Source organism: Heptranchias perlo, chromosome 9 (genome assembly GCF_035084215.1).
Source record: "Heptranchias perlo isolate sHepPer1 chromosome 9, sHepPer1.hap1, whole genome shotgun sequence".
NCBI classification, from domain to species: Eukaryota; Metazoa; Chordata; class Chondrichthyes; order Hexanchiformes; family Hexanchidae; genus Heptranchias; species Heptranchias perlo.
The window spans coordinates 4,905,930-4,932,609 of NC_090333.1; the positions used below are offsets into that span (position 1 = coordinate 4,905,930).

General features: G+C 43.8%; 1 protein-coding gene across 1 annotated transcript in view; it reads right to left on the reverse strand.

Moving 5' to 3' along the window:
- Positions 1-26,680, reverse strand: part of LOC137325103 (collagen alpha-1(XXIV) chain) — a 423,963-nt gene that overhangs the window by 178,546 nt on the left and 218,737 nt on the right. The window contains exons 17-19 of the mRNA XM_067989822.1: positions 21,450-21,503; positions 16,291-16,344; positions 184-237 (exon numbers count right to left, since the gene is read on the reverse strand). Coding sequence (XP_067845923.1) covers positions 184-237; positions 16,291-16,344; positions 21,450-21,503 — 162 coding nt within the window. The remainder of the gene's footprint in view (positions 1-183; positions 238-16,290; positions 16,345-21,449; positions 21,504-26,680) is intronic.

Consider the following 26,680-nt stretch of genomic DNA (forward strand, 5'->3'; position numbering starts at 1 on the left):
CTCTGTTCTCCACTTACTTCTCAACTGTTAAATCTCCAACATCTTCCAGTTCTGATGAAAGGCCATCGACCTGAAATATTAACTCTGTTTCTCTCTCTCGATAGATGCTGCCTGATCTGCCGAGTGTTTCCAGCAGTTTCAGTTTTTATCTAAGAGCAGATAATGGTTTTTATATCAACTTACCTTTGGGCCTTCTGGGCCGTTTGGGCCTGGTAAACCAATGTCTCCTGGAAAACCCTGTAACAAACATAAAAATATCGATCAAGTATGCGCATCTTAATAGCCCATTAAAATCAAATAAAAATATAGTTTGATTTAACATGTATTCTGCATTTTATTGAAATTAGGTAAAGTACTCATCAGAATAAAAGGGTTAAATTATGAGGACAGGTTACATAGACTCGGTTTGTATTCCCTTGAGTATAGAGGATTAAGGGGTGATCTAATTGAGGTGTTTAAGATGATTAAAGGATTTGATAGGGTAGTTGGGAGAAACTATTTCCTCTGGTGGGGGGGAGTCCAGAACAAGGGGCCATAATCTTAAAATTCGAGCAAGGCCGTTCAGGGGTGATGTCAGGAAACACTTTTTCACACAAAGGATAGTGAAAATTTAGAACTCTCTCCCCCAAAAAACTGTTGAGGCTGGGGGTCAATTGAAAATTTCAAAACTGAGATTGATAGATTTTTGTTAGGCCAGGGTATTAAGGGACGTGGAGCCAGGGTAGGTAGATGGAGTTAAGATACAGATCAGCCATGATCTAATTGAATGGCAGATCAGGCTCGAGGGGCTGAATGGCCTTCTCCTATCCCTGTGTTTCAGTAAAGCAATTTTTAAAAAACGAGTTGAGTTGTATAATTTAACCCAAACACGGTTCATTCCACTTCAGGCATTTGTTCCATTGCGTTTAAAGTGCAGTTACCTAAACCCAAGACATAAGCACACATGCTCCTGCACGATACACCCACAATAGAAGCAATTCAGTTCAAAAGCAACCTCTGATTGCCCTTTGTCTGCTTTTATGTTCACATGCAAACTGGGAAGGAATGTCTGACCACAGAAAAGCAGTCTCAGCCTGAGCCTAAATCCAGCATTTGTCCAATTCAAGTGTATAAGGGACTCGGGAAGATGCTGTTCAAATGTTCAGAAGATCTGGAACCATTTGTGAAAGATCTGGAAGTATTTAAATTCCAAACTTTAAAAAAAAAACGGCAACATAAACACAATGGCATACTGGTGCGTGGAATATGAAACAAATTATTTCCCTGCACTATTCACAAATGTTTTCCTTTTCTTTTAACCTTATGGCAATGTTTAATCATCCCCATGTAATTCCTTGTGCAACCTAACCATAGTTTAAGGGCATAGAATCTTACAGCACAGAAGGAGGCCATTCGGCCCATCTTGCCCGTGTCGGCTCTTTGAAAGAGCTATCCAATTAGTCCCACTCCCCTGCCCTGTCCCCATAGCCCTGGAAATGTTTCCTTTTCAAGTATTTATCCAATTCCCTTTTGAAAGTTACTACTGAATCTGCTTCCGCTATCCTTTCCGGCAGTGCATTCCAGACATGTGTCTGCCTCTTATAACAGCTTGACTAAACTAACTGTGCAACAGTTGGCAACGTATATATATTGTGTAGAACTTTGAGCTTTGCGGCATGGGAATCTTTCATGGGGACAATATTGAAAGCCGTCACATCAATCAGTATAAACCTGCAGGGATAAGTGAATTTGGGTGTCTGTTTTGGGGAAACTTGTCAATGTTTCCATTCTGATTCCCCCCTTCTTGCTTTCCTCCCACTTGCACACTAACATTCAGATGACAACTGAAGTACAACTCCATTATGTGTAATGTCAGGACCAAAGTTGGATATAAATATAACGGTCACTACACTTCAAAGTAACTCAGTGTAGGTGAAGTGCTTTGACACATTTCTGAGAGACATGATAAGATATTGTAGAATTATCAATCTGCTTTTATGCCATTCTAGATTCATTGCACCCTTTCTGTATTTTCCTTCTGTACAGCATTCCCCTACCCCATAGGATTTCCAATGCAGTGGCTTTCCATTGACTCTATTCCTACACCAGTTCAAGCTGTCCGCAGACTTCTTGCCTCAATAGCCTGACTGAGTTATTTGAGGAAATTTCTAATTTAATGGAAGGTGACAGTCCAGTAGATGTTGAATATCTTGATTTCCAAAAGAGCATTTGATAAAGTCTCACGATTGAGTAAGACTTCATCGTGTGAGATTTGCGGTCAGATATTATGCTGGACAGGAAATTGGTTGCATTCTCGTAGCGCAGGATCAACATAGGAACATAGGAACAGGAGGAGGCCGTTCAGCCCCGTGAGCCTGTTCCGCCGTTCAATTAGATCAAGGCTGATCTGTATCTTAACTCCATCTATCTGCCTTGGTTTGTTAACCCTTAATACTTAAGAAAAGACATACTTGCTCTCGAGGCAGTACAAAGAAGGTTCACTTGGTTAATCCCAGGGATGAGGGGGTGGACATATGAGGAGAGGTTGAGTAGATTGGGACTCTACTCATTGGAGTTCAGAAGAATGAGGCGATCTTATTGAAACATATAAGATTGTGAAGGGGCTTGATCGGGTGGATGCGGTAAGGATGTTCCCAAGGATGGGTGAAACTCGAACTAGGGGGCATAATCTTAGAATAAGGGGCTGCTCTTTCAAAACTGAGATGAGGAGAAACTTCTTCACTCAGAGGGTGGTAGGTCTGTGGAATTTGCTGCCCCAGGAAGCTGTGGAAGCTACATCATTGAATAAATTTAAAACAGAAATAGACAGTTTCTTAGAAGTAAAGGGAATTAGGGGTTACGGGGAGCGGGCAGGAACTTGGACATGAATTTAGATTTGAGGTTGGGATCAGATCAGCCATGATCTTATTGAATGGCGGAGCAGGCTCGAGGGGCCGATTGGCCTACTCCTGCTCCTATTTCTTATGTTCTTATGTTCTTTTCTTATGTTCTTATGTACCCTTGCCTAACAAAAAGTCTATCAACCTCAGTTTTGAAATTTTTCAATTGATCCCCAGCATCAACAGCTTTATGGGGGAAGAGATTTCCACTACCAATGGGAATAGATCTGTATGAGGCAATGACATGAAAGGAGACCCAAAGGACTGTGTTGGAACCGTCGCTATTCCCCTTCTTCACAAGTTGACAAGGACACGAGTGACAAGTTTGCAGACGGTACAAAAATGTGGACGGGAGTTGGCGCTTTAGGTCAAAATAAGTAGGTCACAGGTCGATTTAGATAGGTTAGAGGTATGGGAGACGTGTGGCAGATGCCCTTCCAAGTGAATAGATGCAGTATTATGCATTTGGGGTCTGGGAAACCCAAAGCAAGTCAGTACAATAGAAACATAGTAAATAGGAGCAAGAGTAGGCCATTCGGCCCTTTGGGCCTGCTCCGCCATTCAAAATGATTATGGCTGATCGTCTAACTCAGTACAATATAGGGGTAGCTGCCAAAGGTTACAGAGCAGGAGAGGGGATGGAGATCATCATTGATAAATCACTTATGGTCCACAAGCAGTGTGACAAAAGCCGTTCGAAAGGCAAATAGGGTTTTATGTTGTATTATCAGTACAGTATGATGTAAAACTAAGGATACTACACTTAGACTGTACAAGTCCTTGGTATGGCTGCACTTGGAGCACTATATCCAGTTTTGGTCCAGGCACATGGGTCAGTGGATATTGAGGCCCTGGAAAAGGTACACAGGAGGGGGTGACCAAAATGGTACCCAGGCTTAGGGCTCTTAGTTAGGTTGAAGGAGTTGTTCTCATTGGAGGAGATAATAATACGAAAGGGTTAGATTCTGTCCAGTTGGTTGGTTATTTGAGACAGTTAAGAATGGGAGAAGCAGGGTTTTTTTGTATAAAATAAGCAGGCAAAGAGCATGTTAGATGTTAGGAAGTCAATGCTCTCTGGAACAGATTAATGAAGCATGTGGTCAGTACTGACTCTCTGCTGTCCTTTAAGAGGGAGCTGGACAAGTTCCTGGGAGTTGAGAACATTTCAGGTTATGAAAGATAAGTTGAAGGATAGCTGGGAAAATATGAGACTCAGAAGTTACCCGTGGTCTCCTGGAGCTTGCTTGATTGCCTTAAGGGCTGTTGAAGAGGAATTTTTCTAATTTGGCCATGGGTCTTTTGTCTGGTTTTTTCCCCTCTCTCAGGAGAATTCATGATTGGGGAGAAGGAGTGGGCCAGGGAGGGCAGGTCGATGATTCACCGTTGCTGGAAAGTGCGGGCTTGCCAGACCAGATGGTCTTTTCCCATATTTTTTGCACGTGGCACCAATGTAATCCCAGGAAATTTCTAATGGGGAGGTTTGGAGAAATTGCAAAGCTGCGGAAGTTCTAATTTGCCAGTTTCACAGCTCCAACTCGCCCGCTCTTGCAAGAGTTGTCAAAACCTCTTAATATAAGGCATTTAACATAAGAACATAAGAAATAGGAGCAGGAGTAGGCCAATCGGCCCCTCGAGCCTGCTCCGCCATTCAATAAGATCATGGCTGATCTGATCCTAACCTCAAATCTAAATTCATGTCCAATTTCCTGCCCGCTCCCCGCAACCCCTAATTCCCTTTACTTCTAGGAAACTGTCTATTTCTGTTTTAAATTTATTAAATGATGTAGCTTCCACAGCTTCCTGGGGCAGCAAATTCCACAGACCTACTACCCTCTTATGTTCTTATGCCTTTAATGTAGTAAAATGTCCCAAGGCGCTTCACAGAAGCGCAATCAGGCAAAAAATTGACACCGAGTCAAAGAAGAAGACATTAGGACAGCTTGGTCAAAGAGGTAGGTTTTAAGGAGCGTCTTAAAGGAGGAGAGAGAGGTAGAGAGTTGGGGAGGTTTAGGGAGGGAATTCCAGAGCTCAGGACCTAGGCAGCTGAAGGCACGGTCGCCAATGGCGGGGCGAAGGAAGTCGGGGATGTGCAAGAGACCAGAATTGGAGGAGCGCTGAGTTCTTGGAGGGTTGTAGGGCCTCTAGCAGGTTACAGAGATAGGGAGAGGTGAGGCCATGGAGGGATTTGAGTATGAGGAAGAGAATTTTAAAATCGAGGCATTGCTGGACCGGGAGCTGATGTAGGTCAGTGAGCACAGAGGTGATGGGTGAACGGGACTTGGTGCGAGTTAGGATACGGGCAGCAGAGGTTTGGATGAGCTCAAGTTTACGGAAGGTGGAAGATGGGAGGCCGGTCAGGGGAGCATTGGAATAGTCGATTCTGGAGGTAACAATAGCATAGATGTGGGATAATTTTACAACGATAGTAACAGGATACAGACATCGACTACACTTGCAGAAAGATTCCTAAGTTCCACAACAGCCTTAATTTTTAAATCAAGGGCTTAGCTACCAAACATGGTGAAACCTTTGATTTTTGTGATATACTCAGACCATTATTTAATTGGGAGAGTTCTCTGCTGTTTGCCAGTTTGGTCTCGAGGGACCCTGGCATGTTATAGAATGCCAAGTAACTCTTGGCATGTGATGGAGCTAGAGGACCATCCTCCTAAAAGCAGCAAGTGCCCATTACAAATGCTATAGCAATCTTCTGTTACCAATTTTTTAAAAAAAAATTAAATTCCTGCTACCATCAGCCTGCATTAACAAAGCCAAAATATTTTAACCCTTCAGATGCACAAACTGCTGCTGTGTGTCCGGTTGTTGGGACAGAACATTTAGGCTACATTAATACTAGCACTTTCCTGTTGATGCCAAGTGGCTTGAGGTGTCAGCCATGGCTCAGTGGCTCGCACTCTCATCTCTGAGTCAGAAGGCTGTAGGTTCAACTTCCACTCCAGAGACTTGTGCACATAATCTAGGCTGACACTCCAGTGCAGCACTGAGGGAGCGGTGCACTGTTGGACATGCCATCTTTCAGAAGAGATGGCCCCCTGAGGTGGATGTAAAAGGTCCCATGGCTCTGTTTGAAGAACAGCAGGGGAGTTCTCCCTGTTATCGTGGCTAATATTTATCCATTTATCCCTCCACCAACATCATTAAACAGATGATCTTGTCATTTATCACATTGCTGTTTGTGGTACGTTGCTACGTGCAAATGGGCTGCTGTGTGTCCCACATTACAACAGTGACTACATGTCTAAAGTGACTACTGGCAATAAAGCGCTTTGGGAGATCCTGAGGTCATAAAAAGGTGTGATATAAATGCAAGTCTTTCTTTCTTTTTTGGATACACATCATGACAAAAGTCAAGAGGAAGATGACAACCTTCACTTGGCTCTCTCTGTTAAGTGCTGCAGCTAAAGCTGTCAACTTTGGTTGAACATATTCCTGGAGGTTTCATTATATGACCTCCTGCCTCCAATTACCCCGTCCCCACCATTGGTTGCCCAACACATTCATCCTCATGACGCACCGCCTTCCCGTGCCAATTGGGAAGCGAAAAGACTCTTCATTACTCAATTAGATGATTCTTGACCGTCAGCCAAACAACCTTCTTTCCCATCTCCAATATTTTTATAACCAATAAACAAAAGTGTTCAAAGAAAATGAAAAAGATACACAGTTTGTTTTAATGCTTCTGTGATTTTTCTCCCAGATGTTGCTCGCAGCAGTGTCCTGGAAATTAATCTTCAATTCCTGGAGACTCCAGGTCAATCCTGGAGGGTTGGCAGCCCTAGCACCAGCACAACTTAAGGCATCAACAAAGCGACCGGTTGTTGATCGATGGCCTCTCCCGGTCCAAAAACCAACATGCTCGAAGGCAAAAGTGGCAGAACAATTCAGAATACCTCAGGTGTAAGATTCCCTCCAAGAAGCTGTCTCACACCAGTGTGAGTTCCCAAAGTGTGCAGTATGAATCCAGGCATTGACCTCAAGTGATGAGGTCTGAGACAGGTCGGCGCAGTTTATTTTCCAGCCAGGCAGAGCCAAGTTTATAACTGCTTGGCTGCTGCCTGGCCAGAACTTTTAACTGTCCTGTTTAGGAAAGAGACCTGTACGTGCTCCCCGGGATACACGCATGCACAGAGCTCCCTTCAGTTATTAATGTAAATGTTTAGAGAGCATAAAGGGTAGAATCCCCGCTCTTGACACTTAAATTGAAGTAAGGTAGGTTTAAAAAATGTAAACTAGATTTGACAGGGCACTAGAATTATATTGCCATGTGGTACCAAAGCGATGTGATGTGAGAGGACCATCTCAAGGGCCCCACCGTTGTGTTCAAGTCCCTCCATGGCCTCACCCCTCCCTATCTCTGTAACCTCCTCCAGCCCTACAACCCTCCGAGATCTCTGCGCTCCTCCAATTCTGGCCTCTTGCGCATCCCCGATTATCATCGCTTCACCATTGGCTGCCTAGGGTGGTTAAAATGTGGGCTTTTATTATTATACTTTTCAGTCATTGAATTAACTAGTGCTTAAAACTGGAAACCTAGTTTCAGGGCGATTGATTTACTGTTTTTATGGCAAAATTAACTGAATTGTCAGATTTAATTCTCAAAAACAGCAGATAAAATACCAGAATCCCACATAATGAAAACAGAATTCAGTCATTCGGAATCAGTGTCCTGGGATATTTTAATTCTCTACTTCCGGACTCTCTAATCAACCTGTGTACTGCAGAGGTAATGTGGTACATCCCACCACATTATTCGTCACCAAAACTTAAACGCATAAGGAAGTGTTCATTAGTTTCAAAAATTCTCAGAATAATGACGCAGCCCAAATGATTCTGGTTAATGCCTGGAATTGGTAATCATGCGTCTTTTTTTTCGAAATTGTTTGCAGATGCACATGAGAGGCTGAACTCTCAGATTTATATATAAAACTCCCCACATTTATTTATACCAAACACTTTGTTAAAAATATCAGAATACATTCCATAAGACATAGTGTTATTAGTAACAGTCTTAAGTTAACTTATATGGGAATCTTGTCTTTTCCTGGAATGAGGTTTAATGAAGGCAAAGAATGAGCTTTTAGGAAAAAGTGTAAGCTTCTTTTAAAAGCTCAGGCACATAAACCTAAAATGGTTCTCAAGTTTAATAGCCTTCATGATATGCAGGCGTTGACAACAGCCACATGGTGGCAGATAATGAATACTCTGTCAAACGTTCCCGATATTATTGCACAAACTTGACGTGCTTATATGACACAGGTTAAAGTAGCAAACTAAAGGAATGTCATACTGGCATGTTAAGCATTCCTTCGATAATATCGTAAACAGCATTTTCGTATCGCTTAAGTAGTTTTGTGCATGTGAATGTCAATGTGAGTTAAAGGCTTTTTTTCTCAGTTCTCACTGATTAGGATTCGATGGGGGTGAAAACGGTTTTTGGGCAATCGCGAGCAAAATGCCGCGATAGCAAATCGACAGCCCGTTTTACACTCCGCCCGGTTTTCTCACCCGTCGACCACTTCCGGCCCGGAGCAAGCAGGCTGACCCGGGGTGCTCGAGTTTTGCCTGCAGCCCACCGGCTCCGATGCTAACGTGGCCTCGCGCTCAAAATGGACCAGACCTCCCTCAACAATAATGACTTGCATTTATGCAGCACCTTAAATGTAGTAAAACGTCCCAAGGCACTTCACAGGAGCAATTATCAAGCAAAATCTGAAAGCGAGCCTCATAAAATCATAGAACCATAGAATGGTTGCAGCACAGAAGGAGGCCATTCTGCCCATCGAGCCCTTGCCGGCTCTTTGTAAGAGCAATCCAGTTAGTCCCATTCCCCCGCTCTTTCCCCGTAGCCTTGCAAATTTTTTCCCTTCAAGTATTTATCCAATTCCCTTTTGAAAGCCACGATTGAATCTGCTTCCACCACCCTTTCTGGCAACGCATTCCAGATCATAACTACTCGCTGTGTAAAAAAGTTTTTCCTCATGTCGCCTTTGGTTCTTTTGTCAATCACCTTAAATCTGTGTCCTCTGGTTCTCGACCCTTCTGCCAATGGGAACAGTTTCTCTTTATTTACTTTATCTAAACGCCTTCACATCCTTCCTAAAGTGCGGTGCCCAGAATTGAACAATACTCCAGCTGTGGCCGAACCAGTGTTTTATGAAGGTTCAACATAACTTCCTTGCTTTTGTACTCTATGCCTCTATTTATAAAGCCCAGGATCCCGTCTGCTTTTTTCACCACTTTCAAAGATTTGCGCACGTATTCCCCCAGGTCACTCTGTTCCTGCACCTGCTTTAGAATTGTACCATTTATTTTAGATTGCCTCTCCTCGTTCTTCCCGCCAAAATGTATCACTTCGCACTTCTCTGCGTTAAATTTCATCTGCCATGTGTCCGCCTATTCCACCAGCCTGTCTATGTCCTCTTGAAGTCTATCACTATCCTCCTCACTGTTCACTACACTTCCAAGTTTTGTGACATCTGCAAATTTTGAAATTGTGCCCTGTACACCCAAGTCCAAGTCATTAATATATATCAAGAAAAGCAGTGGTCCTAGTACCGACCCCTGGGGAACACCACTGTACACCTCCCTCCAGTCTGAAAAACACCCGTTCATCATCACTCTCTGTTTCCTGACACTTAGCCAATTTTGTATCCATGCTGCCACTGCCCCTTCTATTCCATGGGCTTCAATTTTGCTGACAAGCCTATTGCTATATAAGATCAGGACAGGTGACCAAAAGCTTGGGCAAAGACCACTGGAACAATCGGGTGGCCAGCCGGTGCATTCCTTCGGTCAGTCCACTCGGAGTGGGGGAGAAGGAATCTGTCGCGTAGTCCCCAGTGCTCGCTGACCCGCATTGGCTCCCGGTCCGGCAACGCCTCGATTTTAAAATTCTCAATCCCTCCGAGGCCTCACCCTTCCCTATCTCTGTCATCTCCTACAGCCCTCCAAGATCGCTGCGCTCCTCCAATTCTGGCCTCTTGCACAGCCCCGATTTTCATCTCTCCACCATTGGCGGCTGAGCTTTCAGCTGCCTCGGCCCTAAAGCTCTGGAATTCCCTTCCTAAACCTCTCTGCCTCTCTCTCTTCCTTTTAAGACGCCCTTTAAAACCTACCTCTTTCACCTGTCCTAATATCGCCTTATGTGGCTCGGTGTCAAATTTTGTTTGATAATCGCTCCTGTGAAGTGTCTTGGGACGTTTACTACGTTAAAAGCACTATATAAATCCAAGTTGTTGTTGATAGTTTAAAGAAATGATTGAAATTCAGTGTTTAAAATGCTCCTTTTTGTTACAAATCTCCACAGTCGACATATGGACACCATGGCTTTACAAGTAAAAACGACAGCAGAATTGGGGGTATGTTGCCGAGTGATATTATTTTAGCGCTCATATCAAATTCCTCCCTCTGCTATTTTATGTGAACCATTTAAAATGAGATGACAACATCATTCAGCAGAATTCCTGTTGTCAAAGTTGTGATGCAAAAAGCAGAATTAGCTGAAGTAACAGGAGTTGCTGAAAACAAATGCAGTAAAACACAGTGAACGGTTGCCAATAGTAACAGAGGCAGAACAAGAAACTGGCCACAAAACTATAGAAACTTTAATCCAGATCTTTCTTCACTAAAATTAAGTCCCCAAAGCAGGTTTTTGGAAGTGTCTGAACCCTGCCCTTTTGCTGTATATTGGCAGCATGGTTGTGAGACTTTCTTCACTTACATCTCTTCAAAGGCAACAGAGGTCCTCAGCAAAGCTGCAAGTTTATCATTACAATCTGCAGTAAGAGGACTGACGAAATTATCGGGTTCTGACAGCGAAAAGGTGCCAGTACTTTATCTGATGAAAGATTATTTTATTCCAATTATTCATTTTCGACTGAAAATCGCCACTGGATTCAGCACGGGGATTTTATAATGGTGAAATGACTGGACAATTCAACTCAACCAGTCTGATACAAGAGGAGCAGAAACCATGGGCTCGATTTTCCCGGGAAATTGCGAGAGTGTTGGGGACGGCGGCGGGGGGCTCTGAAAATCGGGGAAATCCCGTTCGGATTCGGAAGCTGGCTCCACCCTGCCGACTTCCGAGTTCCCCACGGACATACCTGTGGGCGTCCCGAATCCAGAAGTCCTGCCGGCTTTATTAAAGAGCCAAATGTACCTCATTGAGGTACTGAAGGCACTTTACTTGTGACATATTAGGTAGTTGGAATGATTTTTAACTTACCTGGGCAGCTTGCCCACCGCTTCTGATTCACACCTGGTGGAACCAGGCGTGAAGGGCCGGATCAGGCAATAAGAAACAAAATAAAGTAAATAAAAAACCATTGCGCAAAGTTAAAACACAAAATCAACCTACCTTTCCACCCTGCTCCGATGTCTGATGTCTCTCTCTCTGATCACCCCCTTTCCCCCCACCGATGTCCCCCTGATCTTCCCCTCTTCACCCCCTGATCTCCCCCTCTTCACTCCCCCATGTCCCCCGATCTCCCCCTCTTCACCCCCTGATCTCCTCCTCTTCACCCCCCGATGTCCCCCGATCTCCCCCTCTTCATCCCCCTGATCTTCCCCTCTTCATCCCCCTGATCTCCCCCTCTTCACCCCCCCCATGTTCCCCGATCTCCCCCTCTTCATCCCCCGATCTCCCCCTCTTTCTCCAACGATGTCCCCCGATCTCCCCCTCTTCACCCCCCCGATCTCCCTCTTCACCCCCCGATGTCCCCGATCTCCCCCTCTTCATCCCCCGATCTCCCCCTCTTCATCCCCCGATCTCCTCCTCTTTCTCCAATGATGTCCCCCGATCTCACCCTCTTCACCCCCTGATCTCCTCCTCTTCACCCCCACTGATGTCCCCCGATCTCCCCCTCTTCACCTCCTGATCTCCTCCTCTTCATCCCCCGATCTCCCCCTCTTTCTCCAATGATGTCCCCCGATCTCCCCCTCTTTCTCCAATGATGTCCCCCGATCTCCCCCTTTTCACCCCCTGATCTCCCCCTCTTCACCCCCCCAATGTCCCCGATCTCCCCCCTTCACCCCCTGATGTCCCCCCGATCTTCCCCTCTCCCCCCGACCCCCGATCTTCCGTTCCAGCGCTGGATGACGTCTTGCCCTCTCTCTTTCTCTTCCCCTCCACCTCGCGTTGCAGCTCCTGACGGCAGCCAGCCGGGTGTGAAACCCGGAGAGAGCACGTTAATCACCATCAATTTACGATGCGACCGTGTCGGAAACGGTAAGTTTTGTTTATTCGGGTTTGCCACGCGCACCTTCACCGCCCCCACCCCCCGATCCCGCAACCAACCCACCACCATTTCAAAATTGAGCCCCATTAGTGGGTTCACATTATTCACAAACTGGGTATCTCTTCGAAGTATTAGAAGAAATAGCAACAAATTCAGAGCCCCGATTTTTATTTTTAATTAACATGAATGTATTTAAGAACATAAGTACATAAGAAATTGGAGCAGGAGTAGGCCAATCGGCCCCTCGAGCCTGCTCCGCCATTCAATAAGATCATGGCTGATCTGATCCCAACCTCAAATCTAAATTCATGTCCAATTTCCTGCCCGCTCCCCGTAACCCCTAATTCCCTTTACTTCTAGGAAACTGTCTATTTCTGTTTTAAATTTATCTAATGATGTAGCTTCCACAGCTTCCTGGGGCAGCAAATTCCACAGACCTACCACCCTCTGAGTGAAGAAGTTTCTCCTCATCTCAGTTTTGAAAGAGCAGCCCCTTATTCTAAGATTATGCCCCCTAGTATTTGACTCACTTTGTGCAAAATCACAGAAAATGTTTTATGTTGCTTTATGCAAAGGTATTTAAAATATGAGTTTATTCTTCATCTGTTTGAAACCTTATTTTTAAACCGCTGGACTGTCGAGAAATGTTGGGTAAGTCCAGGAACTATTCACTCTTAGGAATACGAGTAGGCCCCTTGAGCCTGTTCTGCCGTTCAATTAGATCATGGCTGATCTGTATCTTAACTCCATTTACCCACCTTGGTTCTGTATCCCTTAATACCCTTACCTAACAAAAATCTATCAGTCTCAGTTTTGAAATTTTCAATTGACCCCCAGCCTCAACAGCTTTTTTGGGGGAGACAATTCCAGATTTCCACTCCCCTTTGTGTGAAGAAGTGCTTCCTGACATCACCCCTGAACGGCCAAGCTCTAATTTTAAGGTTTTGCCCCCTTCTTCTAGACTCCCCCCACCAGAGGAAATAGTTTCTCTCTATCTACCCTATGAAATCCTTTAATCATTTTAAACACCTCAATTAGATCACCCTTTAATCTTCTATATTTAAGGGAATATTGTTTAAGTTTATTGCCCTCCCATCAGCCATTATTTAAAATTAAGAACCATTCTGCAGCAATGTAAATCTGTTGATAGAATATTACTGAATGAAACATAAATGAGACAAGTTACTTGTCATACGTTACTCTTCCTCTTTCAAGTCAGCTTACTGAATTTTTGAGAACTCTCAAAAAGGTTAATTATATGAGCTAGATTTTCCATTCACTGATAGTTAACGGGTGGAAAATCTAGCAATATTTAATAATGAAACAAATTCTGACCTAATGGTTTTGTAAGACTATAGAATCAGCAGAGAGAAGGAGGCCATTCTGCCCATCGTACCTGTGCTGGCTCTTTGAAAGAGCTATCCAATTAGTCCCACTGCCCTGCCGTTTCCCCATAGCCCTGCAAATTTTTCCCCTTCAAGTATTTATCCTATTCCCTTTTGAAAGTTACTATTGAACCAGCTTCCACCACCCTTTCAGGCAGTGCATTCCAGATCGTAACACCTCGCTGCGTAAAAAAAATCCTCCTCATGTCCTTTCTGGTTCTTTTGCCAATTATCTTAAATCTGTGTCTGGTTACCGATCTTCCTGCCAGTAGAAACAGTTTCTCCTTATTTACTCTATCAACATCTGTCAACATCTGTCAACATCTGTCTCTCTCTAACATTAGCAGAAGGTAAACCATATTCATGCATGACACATCTTTCGCCTTGCCAGGAAACCTTTCACTGATGGTGCCAAGGATCATTGAGAACTCCCCCATCATCCACTTGCATGCTTTATGTTCCTGCAGAGAGGTTAATTGCTCAGCTTATGGTGGGTCTCAGGAAACAGTCAGCATTTCATCAGTGACTTCATAATTGTAGCCATGATGTGGAGATGCCGGTGATGGACTGGGGTGGACAAATTTAAGGAGTCGCACAACACCAGGTTATAGTCCAACAGCTTTATTTGAAATCACAAGCTTTTGGAGCCTTGCTCCTTCGTCAGCCATGATCTAATTGAATGACGGGACAAGCTCGAGGGGCTGAATGGCCTACTCCTGTTTCTATGTTCCTAGTGTATGTCCTGCAATGGCTTTTCCTCCTAGGTATATTCAATCAAATAGGTGACCTTAGTGATGTGGGGTTTAAAGCTTAGATCAGGTCAAACAGAGTGAGTTTTTGCTAAGAGAAGGTAAGGAAATGAGTTTGCCCCGAACAGGAGTTACAAACATACAAAATTGATGGGCAGGAAAAGACTAGCTGGTTCATCTAGCCTGCCCCATGAGTAGTTGTAACTGTGCTGATACAATGGAGACTTTTGGGGTGGATCTCTGATGGGGATTTCCCACTTGTCAGCTGCAACTTTGGGGGAAGAGCAACCAAAGCTCTGGAAAAACGGGATTTATATCGCTGCCTGTGGAGGAACGACAGGCAGCTGGCAGCACATCCGCATTATTTAGATGAGGCTCGAGGCCCAAAAAACCGGACCGGCCTCAGGCCTCCCGGTTCAGGCGTGGGCTGTGACGAATTTCTCCCCCCGTTACGTCTACGCACACTTCCTGTGTACAAAACCCTGCTTCGCCTTGTCACAGATTTGTCACACTTGTGTGTCATCTTTTCCCCATTATAAATTCCCATGTCCGTGTTCAAGAGAGAGGTGAAGGGAGAAGCTGGGAAAATGATTAACCAGTTAGCCTTAGCCTTGGTTGTGGGCAAAGAATTGTGGTATATTGTCCTCTTTGTTGTGCCTGGGGAACACTCAGCTTCCAGGTGCAACAAAGAAAGAAATAGGGGTGGAGATCTGTTAATCTCCGCCGCACATTTCTGGGACTTTTCCAAAGTAATGCAGCAAGGCCAGGATTAGGACTACAATGAGACAGGATGGGACAATGTCAGGCTCCTACCTCATTTTCCTCAGTGTGCCCCTCAGTATCTAACATTTTGTTGGTCCATTAATCTTTCACTACATAGAATTACATACAGTACAGAAACAGGCCATTCGGCCCAACTGGTCCATACCGGTGTTTATACTCCACACGAGCCTCCTCCCACCCCTCTTAATCTAGCCCTATCAGCATATCCTTCTATTCCTTTCTCCTTCATGTGTTTATCGAGCTTCCCCTTCTAACTACTTCCCTCATAAGAATTTTAAAAATGCAAATACTCTCATGCGAAAAGAGATCTAATTCAAAGGACTTTGCACTGTGTGTTAGAATCATAGAATGATGCAGCACAGAAGGAGGCCATTCGGCCCATCGTGCCTGTGCCGGCTCTTTGAAAGAGCTATCTAATTAGTCCTATTCCCCTGCTTTTTCCCCATCGCCCTGCAAATTTTTCCACTTCAAGTTTTTATCCAATTCCCTTTTGAAAGTGAATATTAAATCTGCTTCCACCGCCCTTTCAGGCAGCGCGCTCCAGATCATCACAACTCGCTGCGTAAAAAAATATTGCCTAATGTTGCCTCTGGTTCTTCAATTACCTTAATTCTGTGTGCTCTGGTTACCGACCCTTCTGCCACTGGAAACAGTTTCTCCTTATTTACTCTTCATGAGTTTGAACCCCTCTATCAAATCTCGCCTTAACCTTCTCTGATCTAAGGAGAACAACCCTAGATTCTCCTGTCTCTCCACGTAACTGAAGTCCCTCATCCCTGGTACCATTCTAGTAAATCTCCCCTGCACCCTCTCTAAGGCCTTGACATCCTTCCTAAAGTGTGGTGCCCAGAATTGGCCACAATACTCCAGCTGGGGCCTAATTCATGTTTCATAAAGGTTGATGTGTACACAACTGCACCCTAATCTCAGTATCTAACACTTGTGGCATTAGCCACAAGCCATGACCTACATTTCTAACCAAGTGCTTTGAAAATTTGCACAGTGATTAACATGCCTGTTGATGGGAACATCTGCGCACAGCGATCAAGTTATTTCCCAAACATTCCACACAGCGTAGTCAATGGGAATAAGCAAAACTCTTTTGACGTCGAACTTGGTTGAGGGGGAATCATGAATATTCGAGTTAACTAGTTCAGTTCTTATTTATGCAGCCTGCCTATTACAAATTGAAATAAGAAAACACAATGACAATTCATTACTTTGAAATCCTTACCTCAGGTCCTGCAGGCCCTTGTAAACCCTGAGGCCCAGCATCACCAATTTTGCCCTAGGATGAAAAGCAAATGCCATATCAACCAATCCTTTCTGATGGCCAGAGACACAAATGTAGAAAGAAGAAACAATTCTTCCACACTAACTAGCTTCAACTCAAATACACTTAATCCTTTGGTTAAAAAAAAAGTTATGATTCTGTACAGATTCTGTGATCTCTGGTATCTTTTCATTTAGTATTATCAGAACACCTTCTCTCTGAAACTGAGGTTCTTTCCCAATAAAATAGACTTTTTCTACTAGAGATATAAGACTCAATTTGGGATCCCAGCACAATCAGTGCCAGGATTGCTGCTGGCACTGACAAACTCAGGCCAGGTACAGAGGACTAGCCTTGCCAGATTGCAAAATCCAGCCCCTCCTACTACATAGAATGGCATAGAAATTACATAGAAATTACAGCATAGAAACAGGCCATTCGGCCCAACAGGTCTACGACGGTGTTTATGCTCCACACGAACCTCCTCCCGCCCCTCTTCATCTCACCCTATCAGCATAACCTTTCTCCTTCTTGTACTTATCTAGCTTTCCCTTAAATGCATCTATTCTATTCGTCTCAACTACTCCTTGTGGTAGCGAGTTCCACATTCTTGCCACTCTCTGGGTGAAGAAGTTTCTTCTGAATTCCTTATTGGATTTATTAGTCACTATCTTATATTTATAACTCTTCGTTTTCCCACAAGTGGAAACATCTTCTCTACGTCCACCCTATCAAACCCCTTCATAATTTTAAAAGCCTCTATTACGTGACCCTTCCATCTTAGGGATGAGAAATCAGATACTGAGCACTTTAATGGGAATGACTAAGTGCTTGTTCAGATTTGCTAAGATATCATTAACTCAGCAAGTTTAATAAGCACTTGCTTGATCCACCAAAGACGGCAGGCTGGAAGAGATGGCATAGGATTCCCATGGTGGCTTGGAAGGATCTGGTTGCATAAAAGTTTAATATATTTCTGATCTTTACTACTGTGGGAAGAGCTATCCCTGTTGCTGATGTCTATGGGCTGGTCTGGAGTACATGCCATAGCTCTGTGCAGCCTCCATTCTGAAATGTAGGTGGTGAAGGGAGGTTTCCTTTAAGATGCCCAGAAACCTTAGATTGAGGTACCAACCTGGTGAAGATTCGACACAGGGATATCTGCAAGCTAAACATCAAAAGCAGCAGCCTATCAATAGAGTTATGTGGTCCTACAACCAATGAATCACAGCAAAGTTCTGTAGCCCTAATGCTTCCAGTCAAGAGTGGTGGTGAATTCTTGCAACGAACTAGAGGAGGAGGATCTGTTAACATCCCCACCCTCAATTGTGCTGGAGCCCAGCACATAAGGCAAGAGACAAGACCAAAGTGTTTTGCAAGCATCTTTAGCCAGAAATGTCGAGTGGACAACCCACAACAATACTCGAGAAGCTCGATACCATCCAGGGCCGATCAGTTCGCTTGATTCACTACCCAGAAACCTTAGAATGAGGTACCAACCTGCTGGAGTTTCTACACAAGGCTATCTGCGCGAAACATCAAAAGCAGCAGCCTATAAACAGACTTATGTGGACCCACAACCAATGAATCACAGTAAAGTTCTGTTGCCACTGAACTAAATATCTACACATTCCACCACCACTGCACTGTGGCTGCCTTATGTGCAATCTACAGAATGCACTGCAGCAACTCCCTTCCTTGTGACTTCTACCACTGAGAAGGACAAGAGCAATAATGTCGTGGGAACACCATCAACTCAAAGTTCCCTTCCAGGTCACACACTGTCCTGATTTCGTCATCATCACTGGGTCAACATCTGGAATTCCCTATGATTGTGCAATCACCAACATGATTGTGCAATTACCATCACCACAGGATTGCAGTGGTTCAAGGAGAAGGCCCACTACCACATTCTCAGGGCAAATAGAATCATAGAATCATAGAATCATAGAATCATAGAAGTTACAACATGGAAACAGGCCCTTCGGCCCAACATGTCCATGTCGCCCAGTCTATACCACTAAGCTAGTCCCAATTTCCTGCACTTGGCCCATATCCCTCTATACCCATCTTACCCATGTAACTGTCCAAATGCTTTTTAAAAGACAAAATTGTACCCGTCTCTACTACTGCCTCTGGCAGCTCGTTCCAGACACTCACCACCCTTTGAGTGAAAAAATTGCCCCTCTGGACCCTTTTGTATCTCTCCCCTCTCACCTTAAATCTATGCCCCCTCGTTATAGACTCCCCTACCTTTGGGAAAAGACAATTGTAAACAATTTTACAACACCAAGTTATAGTCCAGCAATTTTATTTTAAATTCACAAGCTTTCGGAGGCTACCTCCTTCCTCAGGTGAACGATGTGGAAATGAAATCCTCGAAATGAAGTCGCATTTATAATTCACAGAACAATGCTTGGTGATAACAGACAGTTTTTTCAACTGCCTGTTGCCAAGGCAATCAGTGTGCAGACAGACAGGTGTTACCTGTCAGGTCTCAGAATATACAAGATTTTGACTATCAGAAAAGATTTTGACTATCTACCTTATCTATGCCCCTCATTATTTTATAGACTTCTATAAGATCACCCCTTAACCTCCTACTCTCCAGGGAAAAAAGTCCCAGTCTGTCTAACCTCTCCCTATAAGTCAAACCATCAAGTCCCGGTAGCATCCTAGTAAATCTTTTCTGCACTCTTTCTAGTTTAATAATATCCTTTCTATAATAGGGTGACCAGAACTGTACACAGTACTCCAAGTGTGGCCTCACCAATGCCCTGTACAACTTCAACAAGACATCCCAACTCCTGCATTCAATGTTCTGACCAATGAAACCAAGCATGCCAAATGCCTTCTTCACCACCCTATCCACCTGTGACTCCACTTTCAAGGAGCTATGAACCTGTACTCCGAGATCTCTTTGTTCTATAACTCTCCCCAACGCCCTACCATTAACGGAGTAGGTCTTGGCCCGATTCGATCTACCAAAATGCATCACCTCACATTTATCTAAATTAAACTCCATCTGCCAGTCATCGGCCCACTGGCCCAATTTATCAAGATCCCGTTGCAATCCTAGATAACCTTCTTCACTGTCCACAATGCCACCAATCTTGGTGTCATCTGCAAACTTACTAACCATGCCTCCTAAATTCTCATCCAAATCATTAATATAAATAACAAATAACAGCGGACCCAGCACCGATCCCTGAGGCACACCGCTGGACACAGGCCTCCAGTTTGAAAAACAACCCTCTACAACCACCCTCTGTCTTCTGTCGTCAAGCCAATTTTGTATCCAATTGGCTACCTCACCTTGGATCCCGTGAGATTTAACCTTATGTAACAACCTACCATGCGGTACCTTGTCAAAGGCTTTGCTGAAGTCCATGTAGACCACGTCTACTGCACAGCCCTCATCTATCTTCTTGGTTACCCCTTCAAAAAACTCAATCAAATTCGTGAGACATGATTTTCGTCTCACAAAACCATGCTGACTGTTCCTAATTAGTCCCTGCCTCTCCAAATGCCTGTAGATCCTGTCCCTCAGAATACCCTCTAACAACTTACCCACTACAGATGTCAGGCTCACCGGTCTGTAGTTCTCAGGCTTTTCCCTGCCTCCCTTCTTAAACAAAGGCACAACATTTGCTACCCTCCAATCTTCAGGCACCTCACCTGTAGCGGTGGATGATTCAAATATCTCTGCTAGGGGACCCGCAATTTCCTCCCTAACCTCCCATAACGTCCTGGGATACATTTCATCAGGTCCCAGAGATTTATCTACCTTGATGCGCGTTAAGACTTCCAGCACCTCCCTCTCTGTAATATGTACACTCCTCAAGACATCACTATTTATTTCCCCAAGTTCCCTAACATCCATGCCTTTCTCAACCGTGAATACCGATGTGAAATATTCATTCAGGATCTCACCCATCTCTTGTGGTTCCGCACATAGATGACCTTGTTGATCCTTAAGAGGCCCTACTCTCTCCCTAGTTACTCTTTTGCCCTTTATGTAGGAATGGGAAATAAATGTGGCCATGCTAACGTCATCCACATGCTGAGAGCAAATAAAAAAACAGTAGTCTGGCTCTATAAAAGAGGTCCCTAGGGTGTGTACATAACACCTGAGATGTCATTGCACCTTTGTTTCTTGTTCCCTCACAGAATCATCTTCCTCGTGTAGTTCTACCGCAAAGCCAAAAAGAATTCCCATCCGAACAACTTTCTTTGCTGCAAGTGAAATTGTATGTGCAAGACTACTGTAGGAAAAAGAATGTTAACTAAAGGTCTGCCCTCTATAGCGACATGAATTAAAAGTCTGCCCTCTATAGCGACATGAAATAAAAAGTCTGCCCTCTATAGCGACATGACTTAATACAGTAAGAAAAATTACAGAATAAACAAAAAAGTTTCCATTGAACGGTAAAACTTTTTAACCAACATTCAAAACTTCTACACAGCTTTTGGAAGCTCTACTTCAATAGGCCAGGCCAGTCAAACTGTCATGCAACCATTTTATATGGACAAACTGGGCCATGCAAGAGGAGCTGGCAATTACAATGTGAAATCTGATGTGTTACTTATTACCACCATTTTTGTAGGTCCATTGTAATACACTGAATGCAATTTGGTGAACACATGTTTGGTGTTAGCAAGGTATCGTGCTGCGAACAGAATCTTGTAAAACTGGGACTTCAGTGAATATTCAAATCCAAATCATTAATAACAATCATCTAATTATGTTCAATCAGTTACAAATACTCTTGTAGCTTTCTCCTCGGTTGTTTGCTAAAACTACTATAGTTCAATTGTAGTCCCCGCATTAAACATGATCCTGAATACCAGCCATCGTTCATACCTCTAAAAAAAATTCTGGGTTTTACCTCAATTTGTGAACTTCAAACTTTTTGTAAAGGTCGCAAAAGGTACCATTTTAAAACACAAATACACCCTCTTCCATTATCTTTGATCACTTGTACAGCTACATGGCTACTTCTATGAATTCTTTGTTCAATGAACGCAAGCATTTTGCTATTTTAATGCAGGTGAATGAGATTTGTAAACAAGAGAAAACACATTGCATTTGAGTAAACTAAATAGGAAATTCAAGGTACCTGTGGGCCTGGTTTCCCTCTTACTCCTGGTGGTCCCGGCAAACCAATTGTGCCCTTAAAAAGTAAACAGGAATACATGTAGCGTCAATGCAAATTACACTAGCCTGTGAATATTATCAATTATTCTCTTCTCCATCACTACATGCAGTATTGTAAACAATTTTACAACACCAAGTTATAGTCCAGCAATTTTATTTTAAATTCACAAGCTTTCGGAGGCTACCTCCTTCCTCAGGTGAACGATGCAGTAAAATTGATTAGCAACTGAGATTTCAGTTTACTTGACATCTGTATTTTTCTACTATGACCACCACCACCATTACTATTACTGCAAGCATTGACATAGAGCCTTGAACTAAAAAAAAAACCCCAAGACACTTCAAGGAGGTGTCACTGAAAAATTAGCTGCCAAGCCAAAGAAGGTATGATTAGGAAGTGTGCACAAAAGCTTGGTCAAACAGACGGGTTTTAAGGTGGGTCTTAAAGGAAGTGATGTAGTGGGGGTCGGATCAGGGACGAGTGTAGCATGTTTATAATGGGAGATTTTAATTTTCACATAGACTGGGAGAAGCCGAACAGATCAAGTAGCAAAGGCAACTATTTTCTAGAATGTGTTCGGCACAGCTTTCCAGAACTGAATATGTTTTAGAACCGACAAGGGGATAGGCCATACTGGAATTAGTGATGAGCAGCGGACCAGAATAAGTTCATAATCTGACGGAAAGGAAGAATACTGACCATAATATGATTGAATTTGATTTGAGAGGGAGAAGGGAGAGTCACAAACCAAGGTTTTTAAAATTTAATTGAGGCAAACTTCGAAGGGATGAGAAATAAATTGACCACAGTAAACTGGGCTGAACTGTTAATGAGTAAACTTACAGATAAACAGTGGGAAGTATTTGGTACAATACGAAACCAGTACATACCCCGAAAAGGCAAAGGCTCCACATGTGTTGTTCAGCAAATATGGTCAACAAATGAGGTAAGAGACAGAATTCAGCTAAAAGAAAAGGCTTAGGCAAATGCAAGGAATAGTGGTAATCCAGCAGGGGAGGGCAATAAAAATCAGCAAAGGGATACAAAGAAAGTAATAATAAAAAAATGGCAGCTGGCGGAAATGGAGCGTTAAGTCCTCTACAGCAATTTTAAGCATGTGTCTGCCCCATTCCCACAGGGCCAGCGGGGTTAAAATCATCCCTATTGTTACAGCTTGTATACTGCGGGTGAAATTTAAGCATGTCGTTTTTGTATGCTTTGGATCGAGTCAGTCTGCCTATTTAAGCATAACCAACAGAACACAGCAGAGAAGGCTAAGGTGAGATTTGATCAAGGTGTTCAAAATTAAGAAGGGTTTTGATAGAGTAAATAAGGAGAAACTGTTTCCAGTGGCAGAAGAGTCGGTAACCAGAGGACACAGATTTAAGGTAATTGGCAAAAGAACCAGAGGCGACATGAGGGGAATTTATTTTACGCAGCGAGTTGTTATGATCTGGAACGCACTGCCTGAAAGGGCGGTGGAAGCAGATTCAATGGTAACTTTCAAAAGGGAACCTGAAGGGGAAAAATTTTCAGGGCTATGGGGAAAGGGTAGAGGAGTGGGGCTAATTGGATAGCTCTTTCAAAGAGCCGGCACAGGCACGATGGGCTGAACGGCCTCCTTCCGTGCTGTACGATTCTCTGATTCTACCCACCCCTTTTCTTCCTTCCTCATGTGAAGGTGCTGACTCCCTGCTGGGGGTAGAGTTTCCAGCTGGTGCCAGCAGCACCTTCTGACTCAAGTAGCCATTCTTCAGGTCTGATTGTTGGCAAGCTGTTCAGGGCATTGCATCAGAGCCTAATTCTGTTCTCACTCAATACCCACGGGCACACCTTTTTCCAACAGGGGTACCAATAGTAATCGGTAGTGGGAACCACGTCTAACGGTACCGAGGCCAATTGCAGTGCCTCAGTTGCTGCCCTGGCTGAGATCAGCTAACTCAGTCCACGAGGCTTTAAAGGATTTCCCTGGCCCAGATAACTTGGAGATTGTACCACCCGTCCTGTACGAGATAGAAATGGGGACTGATGCTGATGTGCAAAGTAACTTGTGTTGACCCTCTTGTAAGATTTGTATTCCTGAAGCTGGAAATTTGCTCTCTGGTTCCTGATCTTTTGGATGTTGAACAGCTCTGTACTTTATCTTTATAAACTCATGGTCTCAATGTGGGGGGGGGTCATTTTCATTTTCGCCGGGTTCGTAAAAACTAGCAGCAGTGCCTGTTATTTTTTTTGAAGTCACTTGAATGGAAAGATCGGGCGGGGTGTTTAACGGATCCACTACCATCAGATTTACACCCCAGCCCAAAGTGAAAATCACATCGGAACAGGAGGAGGCCATTCAGCCCCTCGAGCCTGTTCCGCCATTCAATGAGATCATGGCTGATCTGTATCCTAACTCCATCCACCCACCTTGGCTCCACAATTCCTTAACACCCTTGGCTAGCGAAAATCTATCGATCTCAGATTTAAAATTATTAATTGAGCGAGCATCTACTGCTTTTTGTGGGAGGGCGTTCCACACTTCTACCACCCTTTGCCTGAAGAAGCGTTTCTTAACTTCTCTCCTGAATGGCCTGGCTCTGATTTTAAGGTTATGTCCCTTTGAACTAGACTCCCCAACCATCGGAAAAAGTTTCTCTCTATCTACCCTATCAATGCCTTTCAAAATCCTAAAAACCTCAATCAAATCACCCCTTAACCTTCTATATGGGAGGGAATACAAGCCTAGATTATGTAATCTCGCCTCATAATCTAAGCCTTGGAGCCCTTGTAACATTCTGGTGAATCTGGGCTGCACTCCTTCCAAGGCCAATGTATCCTTTCTAAGGTGCGGTGCCCACAACTATACACACTACTCCAGATGTGGTCTAACCAGAGCTTTGTATAGCTGTAGCAAAACTTCCTCCCCTTTAGCAAAGCCTTTGACAAGGTACCGCACGGTAGGTTGTTACATAAGGTTAAATCTCACGGGATCCAAGGTGAGGTAGCCAATTGGATACAAAATTGGATTGACGGCAGAAGACAGAGGGTGGTTGTAGAGGGTTGTTTTTCAAACTGGAGGCCTGTGACCAGCGGTGTGCCTCAGGGATCGGTGCTGGGTCCGCTGTTATTTGTTATTTATATTAATGATTTGGATGAGAATTTAGGAGGCATGGTTAGTAAGTTTGCAGATGACACCAAGATTGGTGGCATTGTGGACAGTGAAGAAGGTTCTCTAGGATTGCAACGGGATCTTGATAAATTGGGCCAGTGGGCCGATGACTGGCAGATGGAGTTTAATTTAGATAAATGTGAGGTGATGCATTTTGGTAGATCGAATCGGGCCAGGACCTACTCCGTTAATGGTAGGGCGTTGGGGAGAGTTATAGAACAAAGAGATCTAGGAGTACAGGTTCATAGCTCCTTGAAAGTGGAGTCACAGGTGGATAGGGTGGTGAAGAAGGCATTCAGCATGCTTGGTTTCATTGGTCAGAACATTGAATACAGGAGTTGGGATGTCTTGTTGAAGTTGTACAAGACATTAGTAAGGCCACACTTGGAATACTGTGTACAATTCTGGTCACCCTATTATAGAAAGGATATTATTAAACTAGAAAGAGTGCAGAAAAGATTTACTAGGATGCTACCGGGACTTGATGGTTTGACTTATAGGGAGAGGTTGGATAGACTGAGACTTTTTTCCCTGGAGAGAAGGAGGTTTAGGGGTGATCTTATAGAAGTCTATAAAATAATGAGGGGCATAGATAAGGTAGATAGTCAAAATCTTTTCCCAAAGGTAGGGGAATCTATAACGAGGGGGCATAGATTTAAGGTGAGAGGGGAGAGATACAAAAGGGTCCAGAGGGGCAATTTTTTCACTCAAAGGGTGGTGAGTTTCGGGAACGAGCTGCCAGAGGCAGTAGTAGAGACGGGTACAATTTTGTCTTTTAAAAAGCATTTGGACAGTTACATGGGTAAGATGGGTATAGAGGGATATGGGCCAAGTGCAGGAAATTGGGACTAGCTTAGTGGTATAAACTGGGCGACATGGACATGTTGGGCCGAAGGGCCTGTTTCCATGTTGTAAACTTCTATGATTCTATGATTCTATATTCTAGCCCTCTAGTTCCGTCAACCTTTTCGATTACTTTTTGTACCTGACTACTACATTTTAGTGATCACCCCTAATATTTCATGTAATCTGTGGTCTAAAGAATCTGATAAATAAAGAGATAATTCTGTCCCATTCTGCTCTCAATGATGTCTGAAAAAGGTTGTTCTCTCTTAAATGTTACGCTCAAGACATGTAAAAAGAAAAGATTTTGCTGTCCCCAGTGTTTCATGGAATGACTAAATTTTTCTACATGGAGTTTAAATGAATGAATTTGTTTGGCAGATATTTGCTGGTCTTATGCGTCAGTCTGAGTACGATAACGCAGTGCCCAGTAAAAATGGAGTCAATATCATCAGTAGTGCCGACTCATTTTGGGCCCGTGACATCACATCACCTCTCAGCCCCTCGTTACAATAATGCCAGTGGTAGCACTCCTGCAAAAATGTAAACATTTCTGTTGCAGGCACCAACCCTCAGTTTACACCAGCTGTAACAATCAAAAAAGCACAGTGCATCAGAGCAAATTGTGCTTGTACTACTAAGATAAACTTGGCCTTTGTAATTACATCAGGCATTAAATTAGATTCAGCAGGAAACAAGTCAGTGACTGGAGTCCATGGTAAGCTTGCACAGGACAGAATATGTGGGGAAGGAGGAACATTTCCTCTGTCTGATCGATGCAGCAAAGTTGTAAATATGTTCTTTATAAACAATTTGCTACGCAGAGGTAACAGTCCCTTCTTATTCTTTTCAATGTGTGTGACTACAACAACAACGTGGATTTACAAAGCGTCCTTAATGTGGTAAAATGTCCCAAGGTGCTTCACAGGAGCGATTATCACAGAAAATTTGATACCGAGCCACATAAGGGGATATTAGGACAGGTGACTGAAAGCTTGGTCAAAGAGGTAGGTTTTAAGGAGCGTCTTGAAGGAGGAGAGAGAGAGATGTAGGGAGGTCAAAAGGTTTAGGGTGCGAATTCCAGAGCTTAGGGCCCAGGCAGCTGAAGGCACGGCTGCCAATGGTGGGGCGATGAAAATCGGGGATGCGCAAGAGGCCAGAATTGAAGGAGCGCAGAGATCTCGGAGGGTTGTAG